General features: G+C 38.2%; 1 protein-coding gene and 1 pseudogene across 1 annotated transcript; one reads left to right on the top strand and one right to left on the bottom strand.

Moving 5' to 3' along the window:
- Nucleotides 1-12,813: 12,813 nt before the first annotated feature.
- LOC101092710 (olfactory receptor 5B3-like) lies at nt 12,814-13,752 on the bottom strand. Its single transcript, XM_003993460.3, has one exon. It carries the CDS (start codon nt 13,750-13,752, stop codon nt 12,814-12,816), a length of 939 nt encoding a protein of 312 aa, XP_003993509.3.
- Nucleotides 13,753-18,997: 5,245 nt separating this feature from the next.
- On the top strand, nt 18,998-19,811 carry LOC101092464 (annotated as a pseudogene).
- Nucleotides 19,812-20,108: the final 297 nt, after the last annotated feature.

Below are 20,108 nucleotides of genomic sequence, written 5' to 3'. Positions count from 1 at the left end.
TGTGATTTGCATATCACAAGATGCTCTGTGGCTCTGTGGCAAAGAAAAGTAAAGGAACACAGTGACGAACAAAAACCAGTTGCACAATAATCGAAATGTACAAGCATTTTTTTAATTAGAGCAATATTTTTGTTCTTCAATATTCTTCATTTCTAAAGCATGGGCATGGCAACACAATTTAGTGATAACTTATCTCTAGAGTAATACACTTTTGGATAGGATGGGTCCTTACAGATCATCTCCAACTTCTAGATTTTATAGATGAGTAAACTAAGTTACAGGAAAGGCTAACGAGTTGTCAAAGTTCATATGCCTGGAATCTCCTATTTCATATCTTTTAAAAAAATGTTTAATGTTTATTCAATTTTGAGAGAGAATGAGAGAGAGCAAGTGGGGGAGGGACAGAGAGAGGGGGACAGAGGATCCAAAGTGGGCTCTGTGCTGACAGCAGCAAACCTGACCTGGGGCTCGAACTCACAAACCACGAGATCATGACCTGAGCTGAAGTTGCATAATTCACAAATAAATACATAGTAGACACAGTGGACTAAATACAGCATTAGAAGCACGTACAGTCAACAAAGCCAATTCTGAACAGAAGGTATAGCATTGGATGTAAAGTATTGGACTCTGAGAAGCATGTGTGTGCAATCACATATCACCCCTACCATTTACTGGGAGACATTTGTCCTAACTTAACTTCTCTAAATCTCTGTCCACCAGCAAAATGGCATTGGTAACCGCCTCAAGGGATTATTGTAAGAGTTAAAAGAAATGATGTATAAACAGAGTTAGCACAATGTGGGTGCTCAAGCCTGATGAGTACTAGCTATAATATTAGCATAGAACAATCATCTCCACGTTGGTTTAGGAAAGTCAAGTGGCAGATGTCGGGGCTGGGTTTTAAAATCTGGTGGCCTTAACCTTTGATTTGCCATTTTTGCACATTCTGTCTATGAAAATATTTTGTTTCCCCCACATTTCTCACTCCGTGCTCATGGCTGGGTCAATCATTTTGTGTGAGAACCTGGGGATCCTCAAGTTTTCTTTTTCTTAATGTCTTTCTTGAGATCCACGTTTTACCTTGTGGTGAAGTACTCCCCTTTAACTTAGACTCATTCTTACCATCATTCCTATCAACACTTAGCTGGATCACAGACACTGAAGGGTGAAAATTCATGGCACGGGGGTTAATACTAATCTGTAGATCTATTCATGAAGAAGCACAAACCTTTGTATTTTTAGTTGAAGCTTTGTGAAAGACATTCATTCTTTGGTAACCACTATTCTCTATCATCTTCCTTGTGGCTCCTAAACATATTCTTTTACAGATCTTCACCTTAAAGTATTTGTGTTTGTCAATACCTCATCCACATAGTAATATAATAGATTGTCATGATATCACACCTATATCTGTGGTCTATGATGACTAATAGTTCTCCTGAGGTTAGTAACAGCTTAAATTTCCTGCTTACATGTAGTGTATCTCATAGATCAAGAGACAAATATATGGATAATAGATGATAGTGATGATGATGATGATGATGATGATGATGATAGGAAAATAGAAATAGAAGAGGAAGGGATATAATCGTGTAGGCATACTCACACACCATATACCTATAACTTTACATTTAAGAAAATGGAAGATTCAAGAAGTCATGTGTCTTCTTAAAATTCTACAGCTAGTATGAGATATTTAAGATACAGACCCATGTCTAACTGATCTTAATGCCTGTAGCTTTCATCACTGCCTTGTCAGATTTTCTAGATGAACAAATAGTAACAGAGTAAGTTGTAGGGAAATAATAGTGAAGAGTGTGTAAGGGTTTTGGTAGCTTCCTGATGATCTTTCTGGAGTCTAAAGAAGTATCATTTCACCTTGTCTGGTTATTTATCCCTTCAGTGACAAGTCAACACATTACCACCTACTCAATCAGAATACCATCTATCACAGTTTTTTGCTATCCTCTTAAGAAATTACAATGCTGATGACAATGTTTTGCCTTTGACGCCTACACTTATGCCAATGTTCAGAAATAGTGTCCAAGCAACCAGATAAGAGATCAATAACTCACAGAAGATGTAGCCACCCTGCTGTTTCTGCATCAATCACATATTTCACTGCAAATGTATATTGAATCTAGAAGCTTACCTTGCTCTTGAAAAGAAGGGAAAGACAGTTCTGAATTGTGAGTCTGCAATCAGGAACTCAGCCCTAGAAGAATGTTATAAATAATGTAGGAGAAATTCTGTCTCATGTTCTGGTGAAGACATTCCAAGTTTCCTGAAGCATGAAGACATGCAGAAAGGATCATTAATGTGAGTCTCCTAGGAAGCCTGCATTTAACAATTGCATTTACCATGGATTTCTCTGGGTACGTGGAAATTATTTACCTTCTGCTCATCTCAGTTTCCTTCTTTATGATAAAGAGATAATAAAGTGATCTCTCCCACATACTTTACAGAATTGTATCTGTGACCAGCAAGTGAGGGTGGGTGCATGAAAGACCTTAGTAAAGGCTTAACTTTTCAACATGAATCAATTTTGTTTTTATTTCAGGGTGTTCTCCCTGTCTGTCATTGCAGACTCACTGAAACTACCCAGTTGGGGCAGAAGCTGGTATCGCCAACAGTTGTAGCTTTCAGTTCAATAAATTATGACCAAATAGGCTCTGCTCAGAATCTGGTCCTTTTAAATAAGGGCTGGCAGAATCATGATGGGATTCCAGCATCTAATGAACAAGAACAAGTAGAAAATTATACAGGGATGGAACTCTTGGGGGAACAGAATCCCCATGAGGGCAATCACTTCTTTTCATTGTACTTACTAAGGAGGAAACAACTGAACTGTGTGTAGGGACATAATTTGATATGCTGAGTAGCATCTATGTTTATTGGCAGTCTTGCTGCCTTTTCTTCCTCTACCCCATTTACCAAATTCAAGTGCCTTTTACACACGTCAAGAGTAGCTTTGTTTAATCCATTTATAATTATTTTGATTTTTGATGTTTGACATGTATTTTTTTATTGAAGTATAATTGATAGACAATGTTAATTAGTTTCAGGTATACAACATAATGATTAACAACCCTACACATTATACTATGCTCACCACAAGTGTAGCTACAATGTGTCACCATACAACTATTACGATACCATCAACTACATTCCCTCTGATGTACCTTTTATCCCCATTTCTGAAAATTACTTTTGTTTTTTATCTGCCACATTTTGTATTATGTTTTTCGCCTTTCTGTTTTTGAGATGTGACAACTAAGTCTTAGAAATTGTAAATATTGATAAATAGCATCCAGGTTTTTTCCTTCTTGAGTTTACAAGGAACAAATATGGCACATGGGTCAAAGAGATGAAGATTAAATTCTACCTTAATTCTGGGTGGTCAACTTGAAAGTTTGGTTCAAACCTGTAGGAAGATGGGTTGCTCTTCTCCAATTTACCCTTCTGTAGTCAGTGCTGATGGTGCTCTGCCCACATACTCTTGGTGCTCCTCACTGCTGTACAGGCCAACACTTACTGTGGGAAAAAAAATGAATCTGACACTTGTATCTTTTTAAATATTTATTTATTTAAATTCAAGTTAGTTAACATACAATGTAGTATTGGTTTGAGGAGTAGAACCCAATGATTCATACTTACATATAACACCGAGTGCTCATCCCAACAAGTGCCCTCCTTAATGCCCATCACCCAGTTAGCCCATAACCCTACTCATCTGCCCTCCAGAAACCCTCAGTTTGTTTTCTGCATTTAAGAGTCTCTTCTGGTTTGCCTCCCTCTCTGTTTTTATCTTATTTTTCATTTCATTCCCCCATGTTTTATTTCTTAAATTTTATTTCTTAAATTCCACATATGAGTAAATTCATTTGATATTTGTGTTTCCCTGACTGACTTATTTTGCTTAGTATAATACACTCTAGTTCCATCCACATTGTTGTCAATTGTAAGATTTCATTCCTTTAGATTGCTAAGTAGCATTCCACAGTATATATACACCACATCTTCTTTGTTCACTTGTCAGTCAATGGACATTTAGACTTTTTCCATAATTTAGCTATCATGATAGCACTGCTATAAACATTGGGGTGCAGGGGCCACCTGGGTGGCTCAGTTGGTTGAGCATCCTGCTTTGGTTCAGGTCATGATCTCGTGGTTCACGAGTTCGAGCCCCACATCTGGCTCACTGCTGTCAGCCTGTCAGTGCAGAGCCCACTTCAGATCCTCTGTCTTCCTCTCTCTGCCCCCCCCACTTGCACTTGCCCCAAAATAAGTAAACAAATACAAATTTAAGAAAAACATTGGGGTGTATGTGCCCCTTCAAATCAGCGGTTTTGTATTCTTTGGATAAAAACCTACTAGTGCAATTGCTGGGTCATAGGGTAGTTCTATTTTTAATTTTTCGAGGATCATCCATAACTGTTTTCCAGAGTAGTTGCACCAGTTTGTATTCCCACCAGCAATGCAGAAGGGTCTTTTGCTGCATCCTCACCAACATCTATTGTTGCCTGAGTTGTTAACTTTAGCCATTCTGACAGGTGTGAGGTGATATCTCATTTTGGTTTTGATTTGTATTTCCCTGATAAGGAGTGAAGTTGGGCATTTTTGCATGTGCCAGTTAGCCATCTGGATGTCTTCTTTGGAGAAGTGTCTATTCATGTCTTTTGCCCATTTCTTCACTGGATTATTTGTTTTTTGGGTGTTGAGTTTGATAAGGTCTTTATAGATTTTGGATACTAACCCTTTATCTGAAATGTCACTTGCAAATATCTTCTCCCATTCTGTCAGTTGCCTTTTAGTTTTGTTGATTGTTTCTCTTGCTGTGCAGATGCTTTTTATCTTGATGAGGCCCCAACAGTTCATTTTTGCTTTTGTTTTCCTTGCCTCTGGATACATGTCTAGTAAGAGGTTGCTGTGGCTGAGGTCAAAAGGTTGCTGCCTGTTTTCTCTGTAGGATTTGGATAGTTACCTGTCTCACATTTAGGTCTTTCATCCATTTTGAATTTATATTTGTGTATGGTATAAGTGATCCAGTTTCATTCTTCTAAATGTTGCTGTCCAGTTTTCCCAGCACAATTTGCTTACATGACTCTTTTTTCCATTGGATCCTTTTTCCTGCTTTGTCGAAGATTAGTTGGCCATACGTTTATGGGTCCATTTCTGGGTTCTGTATTCTATTCCATTGATGTTTATTTTTGTACCGGTACCATACTGTCTAGATGATTACAGCTTTGTAGTATACGTACCTTGAAGTCTGAAACTGTGGTGCCTCCAACTTTGGTTTTGTTTTTCAACATTACTTTGGCTATTTGGGGTCTCTTGTGGTTCCATACAGATTTTAGAATAGTTTGTTCTAGCTCTGTGAAGAATGCTGGTGTTATTTTGATAGGGATTGCATTGAATGTGTAGATTGCTTTGAGTAGTATCAACATTTTAATAATATTTATTCTTCCAATCCATGAGCATGGAATATTTTCCATTTCTTTGTGTCTTCTTCAATTTCTTTCGTAAGGTTTCTATATTTTTCAGTGTACAGAACTTTTACCTCTTCGGTTAGGTTTATTCCTAGGTATCTTATGGGGTTTGGTGTAATTATAAATGGGATCGATTCCTTGATTTCTCTTTCTGCTGCTTCATTATTGGTATACAGAAATGCAACCAATTTCTGTATGTTGATTTTTATATCCTGCGACTTTGCTGAATTCCCATATCAGTTCTAGCAGTTTTCTGGTCGAGTCTTTCCAGTTTTCCATGTAGAGTATCATATCATCTGTGAAGAGTGAAAGTTTGACTTCTTTGCCAATTTAGATGCCTTTTATCTCTTTTTGTTGTCTGATTGCTGAGGCTAGGACTTCCAGTACTATGTTGAACAACAGGGGTGAGAGTGGACATCTTGTCATTCTCCTGAACTTAGGGGGAAAGCTTTCAGTTTTTCCCCATCAGGATGATATTAGCTGTGGACCTTTCATATACGGCCTTTATGATGTTGAGGTATGTACCTTTGTCCCTACTTTGTTGAGAGTTTTTATCAAGAATGGATGCTGTATTTTGTCAAATGCTTTTTCTGCATCTATTGAGAGGATCATGTGGTTCTTATCCTTTCTTTTATTAATGTGGCGTATCACATTGATTGATTTGCAAATATTGAACCAGACCTACATCCCAGGAATAAATCCCACTTGATTGTGGAGAATAATTCTTTTAATATACTGTTGAAATTGATTTGCTAGTATCTGGTTGAGAATTTTTGCATCCGTGTTCATCAGGGATATTGGCCTGTAATTCTCCTTTGGTCTTGGAATCAAGGTAATGCTGGCTTTGTAGAATGAGTTTGGAAGCTTTCCTTTCATTTCTATTTTTTGGAACAATTTGAGGAGAATAGATATTAGGACTTCTTTAAATGTCTAGTTGAATTCCCCTGGGAAGCCATCTAACCCAGGTCTCTAGTTTGTTGGGAGATTTTAGATTACTGATTCAATTTCTTTGCTGGTTATGGGCCTATTCAAAATTTCTATTTCTTACTGTTTCAGTTTTGGTAGTGCATGAATTTCTAGGAATTTGTCCATTTCTTTCAGATTTCCCAGTTTGTCAGCATATAATTTTTCATAGTACTCTCTTATAATTGTTTATATTTGTGTGGTGTTGGTTGTGATATGTTCTCTTTCATTCATAATTTTATCTATTTGGGTCCTCTCCCTTGTCTTTTTGATAAGTCTGACAAAAGGGTTTATTGGTTTTGTTTATTCTTTCAGAGAAGCAACACTTAGTTTCATTGATCTGTTCTACTGGGTTTTTTGTTTGTTTGTTTCTATATCATTTATTTCTGCTCTAATTCTGATCTAATCTTTATTATTTCCCTTCCCTTATTATTATTATTTGCTGTTCCTTTTCTAGCTCCTTTAGGTTAGGTTGTACATTTGAGACCTTTCTTACTTCTGGAGATAGGACTGAATTGCAATACACTTTCCTCTTAAGATTGCCTTTGCCGCATCCCAAAGGGTTTGGACTGCCTTTTTTTCTTTCATTTTTCTTTGCTTCCATATATATATTTTTAAGTTTATTTATTTATTTTGGAGAGAAAGATAGACATCTCACAGGAATGGCAGAGAGAGAGAGAGAGAGAGAGAGAGAGAGAGAGGAGACTATGTGGGGTAGAACTCCCAAACTGTGAGATCACGACATGAGCTGAAATCAAAAGCTGGATACTTAACTGACTGAGCCACCCAGGCACCCTGACTAATATTTCTTTGTCTGGGTGTACCAGTTTAATAACCATTCATCCAGTGAAGGACATCTACATCACTTCAAGACTTACCCATTATGAATAAAGCAGCTATAAATATCTATGTGCAGATTTTGAGTAGATGGAAGTTTTCAGCTCTTTTGACTAAAGAACAAAGACAAATTGCAAGATAATATGGTAAAAGTATGTTTACTGTTTTTTTAAATGTTTATTTTTTATTTTTGAGAGACAGAGAGCAAGAGAGAGTGTGGGAGGTGCAGGGGGGGTGGGGACAGAGGATCCAAAGCGGGCTCTGTGCTGACAACAGAGAGCCCGATGCAGGGCTCGAATTCACAAACTGTGATATAATGATCTGAGCCGAAGTCGGACACTTAACCGATTGAGCTATCCAGGGGCCTCATATGTTTGGTTTTGTAAGAAACTGACAAACAGTCTTCCAAAGTAGCTGTACCATTTTGCTTTCCCACCAGCAGTGAATAAGAGTTCCTGTTGCTCTATATCCTCCCCAGCATTTGGTATTGTCAGGGTTCCAGATTCGGGCCATTCTGATAGGTGTGTGGTGGTATTTCACTGATTTTTTTTTAATGAGGTATAATTCACATTCAGCTTTAGCTTTAGGCATAGAACCTAATGATTCGATATCTGCATACATTGTAAAATAAGCATCACTAAAAATCTAGTGAACCTCCATCATTAAACATAGTTACAGATGTTTTTCTTGTTTTAAGTTATATTCCCTCATGACATATGCTGTGGATCATCTTTCCATATGCTTATTTGTCTTCTGTATGTCTTGTTTGGTGAGGTGTTTGTTACGGTCTTTGTCTTTTAATCAGCTTGTGTTTTTTTGTTTTGTTTTTTTTTTTAACTTATTGTTAAGTTTTAAGAGTTCTTTGTATGTGTGGGTAACAGTCTTTTATCAGATGTGGTTTTTGCAAATATTTCCCCCAGTCTGTGGCTTGTCTTGTCATTCTCTTGAAGATATCTTTCATAAGCAGAAGTTTTTAATTTTTATGAAGTCCAGGTACTCAATTGTTTTCATTCATGGATCGTGCCTTTGGTGTCATCTCTAAAAAGTCACTGCCAAACCCAAGGTCATCTAGGCTTTCTTCTGTTACCTTTCAGGAGTTTTATAATTTTGTATTTTATATTCAGGTCTATGATCCATTTTGAGTTAATTTTTGTGTAGGAGGTAACATTCGTGTGTAGATTCACGTTTTTCCATGAGGATGTCCAGTTATTCCAGCATCATTTGTTGAAAACGTTATCTTTGCTTTTCATTGGATTGCCTTTGCTCCTTTATTACAAATTAGTCGAATATATTTATGTAAGTCTATTTCTGGGCTCTCCATTTTGTTCCACTGATCTATTGGTCTATTCTTTTGCCGATACCTCACTGTCTTTTTTTTTTTTTATCATGATAAGTGTACTCTTAATCCCCATCACCTATTTCACCCACTCTCCCGCCAGCCTCATCTCTGGTAACCATCAGTTTGTTCTCTGTACTTAAGTGTCTGTTTCTTGGTTTGTTTCTCCATCTTTTTTCCCTTTGCTCATTTGTTTTGTTTCTTAAATTGCACATAAGAGTAAAAGCATATATTTGTTTTTCTTGGACTGACTTATTTCACTTAGCATAATACTTTTTAACTCCATACATGTTGCAAGTGGGAAGTTTTCATTCTTTTCTATGGCTGAATATATATATATATATATATATATATATATATATATATATATACACACCACTTTATTGTTAACCACTCATCAGTCAATGAACATTTGGGTTGTTTCCATAATTTGGCTATTGTAAATAAAGCTGTAATACCACATCATCTTGATTATTAAAATTTTATAGTAAGTCTTGAAGTTCAGTAGTGTCAATTTCTAATTTTGTTCTTTCCTTTTAATATTGTGTTAGCTCTTCCGGGTCTCTTACATTTCTCTATAAACATTAGAATCAATTTGTTGATATTTACAAAATAACTTACTGGGATTTTGTTTGAGACTGCAATGAATCTATAGATAATATTGGGAGAAATGACATCTTGACAATATTGCGTCTTCTTATCCATGAAAATGGCATATCTCTCCATTTACTTAGTTATTCTTTGGATTCACTCAACAACATCAGAGTTTTGTAGTTTTCTTCATTAGATTATGCATATATTTTCCGAGATTTATAACTAAGTTATATCCTTTTTGGGGTGCTAATATAAAAGGTTTTGTATTTTTTATTTCAACTTCCACTTGTTCCTTGTCAGTATATAGGAAAGTGATAGAATTTTGGGTATTAACCTGGCAGCATACAACCCTGCTATAATCAATTAGTACCAAGAGGGTTTTTTATTTGTCTATTATTTCAGATTTTTCTGCATAGACAATCATATCACCTGTGAACAAAGACAATATTTATTTCTTCCTTCCCAAAGCCTCCATATTGTGTGATTCCATCCATATAACATAGGGTTGGAAAACAAAAAAGCTCAGTGATTTCCAAGGGTTGGAGGAGTAAGAGTGGCTGTCTATAAAAGGAATGGAAATGGAAATTTTAGGATGATAATATATTCTTTAGGGTACTGAGCTGGTGAACACATGACTCTGTACTTGTTAAAACCCATAGAACTGTACATAGCAAAGGTAAAATTTAATATATGTAAATCAGGAGAATCAGCCAGGCACACAGGAGAATCTCAGAAGTGAATATAGACTGTGAAAAAAAAATCTAAATGTACTACAAATGTATGAGTTAACCTCACTGAAGGGAAACAAGGAAAGAAATGCATTAACTTCAGTAATGCTGGAAATCAGTGTGTTGATCAGAAACTGCAAAGCTAAAAATAAAAGAAACTATTTTAAAATGTTGTACTTTACTTACTATTGTAAGTGTGCATTTAGTAAAGTATATGTTTCTCATGTGGGGGGATGGGCTAACAATTATGGAACTGCTCTACTTGTTAATTTGTCACACAAATAAATGGATAATGAGATTGTTGAGACCCAAGTTTCTCACTATTATAAATGGAAATTATAGATAATACAGAGGGAATGTTGGATAAACAGATTAGAATCAGATCATCAGTATGCACTAATGTTCAGTTTAATATAGATACGAATGATAGGTAGGGGAAATAGTATAATTATGAATGCATAAAGACTAATATGCTTCCTACTTCTGTCAACAAGAAGACCTAGAAGAAGTGGAACTCCAGTATCAGCAAGCACACTCAGAATCCAAGTCTTGGCTTTTATATACTATTCTCTAGTAAAATAATTAAGGGGTCTTAATAGAAATCGTCGTGTTAGGGGCAGGGAAAATACAAGATGAGCCCAGAGCATCATGTAATACCATAAAGTAAGGACGTGCTCAAAACACAAAAGAATGAACCAATGTCAAAGGGACACAGGAGTTAACCGAAAGAGTCTTGAATGGTGAGAGTGGAACAATTTGAACAAAAATAAGTAACCTTGTATTGGTTGTTATGTAACATATAAAGCCAATAAATGAGAACACATTCAGATAAATAAATGATTGGGTAAATAAATAATTGAGGAAAAAGAAGCAAATATTGTTTTTTTAAAATTAAAAAAAATGTTTATTTATTTTTGAGACAGACAGAGACAGATCATGAACAGGGGAGGGCCAGAGAGAGAGGGAAACACAGAATCCGAAACAGGCTCCAGGCTCTAAGCTGTCAGCACAGAGCCTGACGAGGGGCTCAAACTCACAGACCATGAGATCCTGACCTGAGCCGAAGTCGGACGTCCAACCGACTGAGGCACCCAGGGACCCCGCAAATATCATTAACAGAAGAACTTCAAATAAGTTATTTAAATATTGCCCTCTCCAGAATGTGGAGCTTACTGCTCCAACACCTGGAGTGTGAGCTGAACTTTGTGACTTATTTCTTTAAAACAGACCTTAGAAAAGGGGAGGAAAAGTAACTCCACAAAGGAGAAACCTTGCAATCTTCATGGATGACATGTGATCAAGGTTAATGTTATCAGGGCTAAATCATCTTGATAGCATGTACCCTTGATACGATGTGATGAGAAGAACATTTCACCTTAGTGGGAGTACTCTATGAAAACTATAATCCCAATCTCATCATGAGAAAACGTCAGAAAATCACTACTGAAGGACATTTTATGATATACCTGATGAGTACTCTTCAAAGCTGTCAAAACCATTGAAAACAGGGACAGAGAGTTTCTCATAGACCAGAAGAGACTAACGAGGTATGACAGCTAAATATAAGAAGAGGAAAAGGATGCTACTAATGAAATCTGAATAAAGTCTGAAATTTCAAAAATAATATGGTGTCACGCTTGGTTTCCTAGTTTTACAAATTTTCCAGGTAATATAAGATTACATTGTAGGGGAAACCAGCCAAGAGCTGTATTAGTTGCCTATGGTTGCTATAACAAATGACCGCAAACTTGGAGGCTTAAATAATATGTATTCACTCTTTCACAGTCTAGAATCCAGAAATCCAAAACCAGTTTTCCTGGACAAAAGTCAGTGTATTAGAAGAGCCATGCTCCCTCCATAGGCTCTAAGACAAAATCTATTTCTTGCGTCTCCCATTTTCTGGGGACCACTGTCGTCCACGGTTTGTGGTCACATTACTTCAATCTGTTTTCAAGGTCACATTGTCTACTCCTCTTTTACCTGTGGTCACATCTCTCTGACTCCCTACGTATACATGGCATTTCCTCTATGGTCCACACAGAAAATCTGGGATAAAATCCTTAAGTTAACCACATATGCACAGTCCTTTTAGAGCATATAAGGTAACTTTTGGAAGGTTCTAGGAATTAGGCTGTGAAATGTCTTTGCAGGCCATTATCCAGACTGTCACAGAGTTATACTGAACATTCTACACTGTTTTGAAAAATTTCTGTAACTCTGAAATAGTTCTAAAATTAAATAATTATTCAAAATAATAATTAGAAATGTTTTCAATAGGAGAAGCCTCACCATAAACATCGAAGTGAATGTTTGTGTTATACTACACTGCCCCCACATAGTAGCATGAGAATATTAGTATATTCAAGCACAGTCTTACAAATACCAAAATAATAAAGCTTCCTAGGAGACTCAGAGCATAATTCAAATAAAGAGGTGAAAAATATTGGACATAAATTTCTATTCTAATACATAAATTAAAATTTTAAATCATTATTATTAAAACCTAGCAACATTCCATTTAATTCTGGGAAATTTCCTACTCCAATGTGTGTGTATCTTCATGGGCACATGCATGCACTTCTGTTCATGGTCTCATTTGTGCCCCTATTTTATGTGTTTCTGCATTAATTTGGTAGAAAAAAAATGCATGTAGAGTAAATGAATAAACCCATATCTTTACTAAGTTTTTGACAAGGAGGCCCCAAGTCATCTTAACCATTCTTGTTCAGTATTGTATTTCTGTATATATATTTTCTTTTTTCAGGACAAGAGATATTGAATAAGTAAGGATACAATTTCAGACTCTTAATTTCACTGTGGTCCTAACAAAACTAGATTCATTTACATTGTACAATGTTAAAAATCACAATCTTAAAGATAATTTTGTCTCTGAAATGACCTTCATGAGTGCACTCTTAACCTCTTTGTTCCTCAGGCTATAGACCACAGGGTTCAGCATGGGGATGACCATGGTGTAGAACACAGATGCCATTTTGTCTGTGTCCATGGAATGGCTGGAACTGGGCTGTAAGTACATAAAAATGACTGTCCCATAGAAGATGGAGACTGCAGAGAGGTGAGAAGCACAGGTAGATAAAGCCTTCTGATATCCTGTAGATGAGTGCATCTTTAGGATGGTGATAAATATGAATATGTAGGAAATCAAGATGACCATGAGAGCAAAAAAGCTGTTGAAGCTCACTACATAAACAAGAACCAGCTCACTGACACGTCTATCAGAGCAAGAAAGAACCACGACTGCAGGCACATCACAGAAAAAATGATGAATCACATTGGACATACAAAAGGAGAGACTGAACGTGTCTCCAGTGTGGATAGAGGCATTCAGGAAACCACAGGCGTAGGAAACTATGGCCAGACATGCACACACACCTATTGTCATGGTGGTGGTGTAATGGAGGGGTTTGCACACTGCTGCATAGCGGTCATAGGCCATTGAAGCCAACAGGTAACTCTCCACAGTGGCAAATGCTACAAAAAAGAACATCTGAGCAGCACATGCATTGTAGGAGATGACCTTGTCTCTTATAAGTAATGCAGTCAAGACTTTGGGGGTGACAGCTGTAGAGTAACAAAGGTCCACCAGAGACAGGTTACTGAGGAAAAAGTACATGGGAGTGTGGAGACGAGAGTCCAACAGAATCAACACTATTATCCCCAGGTTTCCAACCAGAGTGATGAGGTAGATGAGGGTGAACACGATAAAGAGGGGAACCTGCAGTTCTGGATCACTGGTTAGTCCCAGCAAGATGAACTGCATCACTTCTGTCCTGTTATCCATCAGTGTTGAGAACCACAAACGCTATGACAACGAGAAGAAAGAAATGAGTGATAAACCAAGAGACTTATATTGAAAAGCATATACATACAGTATGTGTTATTTCATTAGAGCAGTAGCTTGTATATCAAGTTTCTCCAGATTTAAAAAAAAAAGCTTGACAACAAAAGTTAGCGCGTTAATGATGTGTAGATTTGCAAACTGTTGAATCTGAAGTATGGAGCATCTCCTTAATTCTAAAGTTTTGGAAATCTGTAAACTGAGACGTAGAGAATTAAATAACTTGATCAAGATGGCTCGTCCAGAAAGAATGTCTGGCCGTTCACTTCCCCCAAGCCTAGTGAAAGCAGGTACTTGCCCATGACTCACCCACCAAGAACTGCCGCAGACCCTGTAGAGGTACAGACGGTCCCCAACCTACGATGATTCGATTTAATGATTCTTCCACTTTACGGTGGTGAAACAGTGACACACGTGCGATAGAAACCATACTTCAGATGGTTATTTTTCCAGGTTAGCGATACCTGGTACAATCTCTCCTGGCGCAGGGTAGGGGCAGTGAGCCAAGCTCCAGGTCGGCCAGGCAATCATGAGGGTCAACAACTGATGCATCTCCAACCATCCTGTACCGACACAGGCATTCCGTGTTTCACTTTCAGTACCGTGTTCAATAAATTACACGAGATATTCAATGCTTCATTATTTAATAGGCTTTGTGTGAGATCATTTTTGCCCATCGGTGCACTAATGCAAGTGCCAGGAACATGTTTAAGGTAGAAAAGGCTAAGCTATAATGTTCAGTGGGTCAGATGTAGTAAATGAATTTTCTCTCTTTTTTTTTTAAAGGACTAAGTGTTGTGTGATCCCATCTTTTTAGTTTTATCTATTTAAGTAATCTCCACACCCAACATGGGAACTCACAATCCCGAAATCAGGAATCTCATGGTCTTACAACTGAGCCTTCCAGGCGCCCCAGTGAATTTTCATCTTATGATATTTTCTATGTGCACTGGGTTTATTGGCATATCAGCAATTGGGACATAACGCCATTGTAGGTACAAGAAGTTCTGTGTATTCATTACATCTTCTCAAGAACATTATGAGTTTTATTTGTTATTCCTTGCATTTGACTTATGATACACAGAGGGGTGTCTGGCTGGCTCAGTCAGTAGAGCCTGTGACTCTTTCTCTCAGGGAGTAAGTTTGAGCCCCTGGGTGTAGAGACTATTTAAAAAAAAATCTTAAAACAAGTGGAAGGAAAGTAAATTATGATGCACAGAGGTTGAGTAACTTTTTATATTTAAAATGAGTATTAATTGACAAGCTGTGCTTTGGACCCCAGCCAACTTTTGAACCCACACTATTCTTGACGTGATAGTCTAAATCATGTTTAAATCAAGTTGAATTGAACTCAGTGCAATTGCTCATTGTCTCCATTCGTCCAAATTCATTGTTTGAGGTTCCCCAGTGAAGTATCAAGAGACACATGCATAGTGCATGAGGTGGTCTACCTGCAGCCCGAAGGGCCAGGACAGCCATCAGAGGCAACCTGAGGGGAAGGCACAGAATCACATGGACCTTGGGCTCTAGGATAAGGTGCATATCAGCCCTTGTAACACTTACTGACTCATGAATCCCAACTTACCTGAGCCTCCTATTTCCACCTGCAAACAAATAAGACAATAATGAGACCACATTATAAGAATTAGGAGCATTAATCCTTATGAGAATTAAATGAGGTAATGCCTAAAAATACAGTAAAATCAGGTGTGCATGATGTAAGAAGTCTCTTCAATTTGCCTTTTCTCACACATGAGGGCCTCGAAGATTTTCTGCGATCTCCAGGGTTTCTGTCTGTCTTTCCTTCATCCATGTGATTGGCTGCCCCAACAGTTCCATGCGAACCTTCTTGTGCCTCATCTCTTCCTTGGGATCCATACAGTACCTTGGATGAGAGTCCCTGTGGCTGTCACTCTGTCTCTCATGCCTGCCATCTCATAGCAGAATCAGAGACCAAGGGTTAGTGGTTCCTTGTTTGTGGCCTCTCTTCAGCCTGCAGATCTGTTTTGGTGGCAAGTACCACGTTGTAAAATATTTCATTTGAATCTGTTCTTCCATAAGAACAGTACTGTAAATCTGTTCACTTGACTTTGAAGCCTTGAAAGGGTGTCTCTCCTCTGCTAACTATTAACATCTTCCTCCTAAACTTTGGCAATTTCCCTGTACAAGCCTGTGTCATGTGGACATTGTTTGCCAACCTTAACACACGTACCTACTTGGAGCCTGTACTACATTCTATAAGCAATAATAAAGGCTTTATATGTCAAATGTGTGTGCATACAGGAGGTAGTATTATTATGCCTCCTTCACCATTGTGGAGCGTGAGGATTTGAGAAGTTATGCGATGCTCTAAAATACACAGCTAGCATGGGAAAGAGTCAAGATTCAAGAGTTAAATCCACTTTCTGTGTAATCAAAAGGCTCTGCTTTTAGCCATTTGCTGTCAACATCTGTGGTTGTACTGCTGACGATAAGCTTGAAATTATAGGGGAAAGTTATAGGGAAATTATCGGGGATCTTGTTAATTCATATGAGGGATTTTGTAGTTTAAAGGTTATTTCACTCTTGCTCTTGCTTATTTGTGTCCAATGAGAGGCCAGCATTGAGTGACCAGATGAAATCACCACTCGATCAATTAGAGAATCATCTGTGGCTGTTTTGTTCATATCTTTAGCAAAGCAGGATGATGTTCCTTAAGTATCAATAAACTCCCTTCTGAAGGAAATTTTGACATGCATATGCCAGTCTCACCTCCGTAGTTTGGAAAAACATTGAAAACATCGATTTCTGTTCTCAAATAACCTGAAATAAGCAGAGCTGCCCTACTGCTTTGCATGGATTACACTTCTCATTAAAAATGTTTACGGAATATGGATGCTTGCCGTGAGCAGGAAGAGCCAATGTTGCATAGTGGGTCTGAATCAGAATCTCAGCTGTAGAATAATGCATAAATCCTACTACAGGAGCTCTCTCAGGACATGGTCATAAGGCTCCAAGGTCTCCGAGGCAGGGAAAAATGGAGGAAGAAATATTAACGTGGTTAATTTCTGAACCTACCATGCATTCCTTCTGTGTCCTTAGAAGAATCACTGACTTCCTCCTTATTTGTAAAATAAAGATGATATGATTCCCTCTGACATAATTCAGACTTATGTCTGTAAATAACAAGCAGGGAGGGTCTGTAAAGCATCTGAGTAAGAAATTATCATTTTTAAAGTCAATCGATGTGATTTTTCTCTTGGGGTGTTTCCCCTGAATGTGGTTGCAGGCTGATAGAGAATTCCACGATAAGACTTCTGTGCACTAGCAAGTTTAACATTCACATGAATAAATGATCACCAAATGGGTTCAGCATGCAGACTGGTGCCTCTACAATGATGTCATGTGGAGTCATCTTGGGATTTCATTGGCTAGTGATGGGGACATGGAAAGAATTATAGAGACACAGGGACTTCTGGGAATTTCCCCTGGGAGAACATTTCTGGCACCTCATCCCACTTTCCCAGGACAGAAGTAATTAAACTGCCTGTGGGGGCCATGCAGGTAATTTTCACTGAACACACATATTTTTGTATTACTTGTTAGTCCTTATTATTTTTGTCAGTTTATAATTATGTATTATTTTTCATGCAATAATATCCATAATCCCAGTGGGTAGTTGTAAGATTCTGTCAAATTTACAAGTGAGCACTAGCACCTAAAGAAATTCATAGGAACTGCTTTTGGTAAACCCATTCTCCTACCCACTGTCCCAGGCAACCTATAAACTGCTTTGTCAAAATAAATTTGCCTTGGCAAGAGTATCCTAACTGTAATTTTAAACTATGTACTCTTTGAGTCTATAATCTTTCACTTAGCATTTGAGACCCATCTACATTGCTACCTGTGACAAAGGGCAATATTTTTACTGTAGAGTAGTATTTAACTGTATGGTCATTACCAATTGTTTATCCCTCTCTTCAACTGAGGTACATCTGTGTTGGTTCTAGTGTTTGGTGATTATGAATAAAGACGATCTATGAGTAGGCATTTTTCCAAAGAAGACCCATAGATGGCCAACAGACACGAGAAAAGATGTTCAACATCACTTATCAGGGAAACGCAAGTCAAAACCACAATGAGATACCACTTCACACCCGTCAGAATGGCTAAAAGTGATGACACAGAAAACAACAGGTGTTAGAGAGGATGCAGAGAAAGGGAAACCCTCTTACACTGTTGGTGGGAGGCAAACTGGCGCAGCCACTCTGGAAAACATTAGGGAGTTTCCTCGAAAAGTTAAAAAATAGAACTACCCTATGATTCAGCAATTGTACTACTAGACATTTACCCAAAGATTACAAAAATACGGACTCGAAGGGGCACAGGCACACCAATGTTTACAGCAGCCTTATCAACAATAGCCAAATTATGAAAAGAGCCCAAATGTCCATCGACTGGTGAATGGATAAAGAAGATGTGGCACATATATACAATAGGACATTGCTCAGCCACGTCAAAAAGAATGAAATCTTGCCATTTTCAATGATGTGGGTGGAGCTAGAGCGTATTAGGCTAAGCGAAATAAGTCAGAGAAAGACAAATACCATACGATTTCATTTATATGTGGAACTTAAGAAACAAAATATATGAACATAGGAGAAAAAAAGAGACAAACCATAAAACAGATTCTTAATGATAGAGAACAACCGGGGGCTGCCGGAGGGAGGTGGGTGAGGGATGGGCTGAATGGGTGATGGGTATTAAGGAGGGCACGTGTTGGGATGAGCCCTGGATGTTCTTACAAGTGACGAATCACTAAATTCTACTCCTGAAACTAATATCACACTGTAGGTGAACTAACTGGAATTTAAATAACTACTCAAAACAAAAGCAAACAAGAGACATGATCTAAACCTTTACCTAACGTTTTTTTCTTTCAATGAAGAAACACTCGTTTTATTTTTTATTGAAGCATAGGTGGTACCCAATGATACACTGGTTTCAGACCTACAATATTGTGATTTGACTGTTCTACACGTTATGCTCTGCCACAACTCTAGCTCCCATCCATCACCACGCAACCCTTGTAACACTGTTTACAATACCACTGACTGTATTCCCTACGTTGTAGCTTCCTTCTCCTGGTTTATTCATTTCCTAAGTGGAAGTCTATATTTCCCCTTTGCTCACTTTGCCCTTCCCCCACATGTGTCCCCGCAGGCAACCACCGGTGTGTCCTCTGGATTTATGGGCCTATTTCAGCTTTTTGTTTGTATGTAACCTCTCTCTGGTGGACCCCGTTTACTTCCTAACTGTTACTACCAAGGTGACGGCTGGGTTTCTCACGGAGGATAAAGTCAACTCCTCTGGTGACTGTGTTGCTCATGTGTTCTGTGCGGCTTTTGCCAGTGTAGACTGTTTCTTGCTAGAGGTCATGGTTTACGATCGGCCTGCAGCAGTATGTAAGCCCTTACATTATACCACCGCTGTGACCACCAGCTTGTGTGCTCAAATGACAGTAGGCTGCTATGTCTGGGGTCACCCACCCTGGATTCACCTTCTGCCTCTTCTGCCATTCCAATGTGGTCCATCACTTTTTCTGTGATATCGCCCCAATCTAGGCTCCTTCCTGTTGTGACAACTACATAAATGAGATCATGCTCTTTATCTTAGTAGATTTCTAAGTTTGTTTTGCCCTGATAGTAATCTTGACCTCCTATCTGTTCACATTCATTGCCCTCCTGAGGATGCGCTCAGCCGACGGACAGAAGAAAGCCTTCTCCACCTGTGCCTCACACCTCACTGCAGTCACCCTCTTCTATGGAACTGTCACGTTCGTGTACTTACAACCCAGTTCTAGTGATTCCACAGACAATGACCAAATGGGATTTGTGTTCTGTGTAATTAGAGTCCTCATGTTGAGCCCTACTGTCTACAATCTAAGGAATAAAGAGGTGAATAATGCTTTCAGGAAATCCACTAAGAAGATGAAGATTCCGTTCAGCCCACAGATTAATTAGAGAGATCATAAAACTGAATAGATAACCAGTTCTCTATTGTTGTGTAGCAAAATATCACAATGCCTAGTGACTTAAAACAACAGTTTATTATTTCTCATAGTTCTGTTGTTGGCAGGGCAGTTCCTTTGCTGCTTCCACACAGGCTCATTCATGTCTTCTGCACAGTTAGCTGGGCTGAAAGGTTCAAGATGGCCTTACTCATGTTTCTAACTATTGATTCTGGTTATGTCCTACCTCTTCTCCACAGAAGGATGGACCTTTCTTTCATCCTCCAGAGGATGGACCAGCTTTCTTACA

Source organism: Felis catus, chromosome D1 (assembly GCF_018350175.1).
Source record: "Felis catus isolate Fca126 chromosome D1, F.catus_Fca126_mat1.0, whole genome shotgun sequence".
NCBI classification, from domain to species: domain Eukaryota; kingdom Metazoa; phylum Chordata; class Mammalia; order Carnivora; family Felidae; genus Felis; species Felis catus.
The sequence above is the reverse complement of the archived record's forward strand: the minus strand, read 5'-3'. Positions and strand labels throughout refer to the sequence as shown.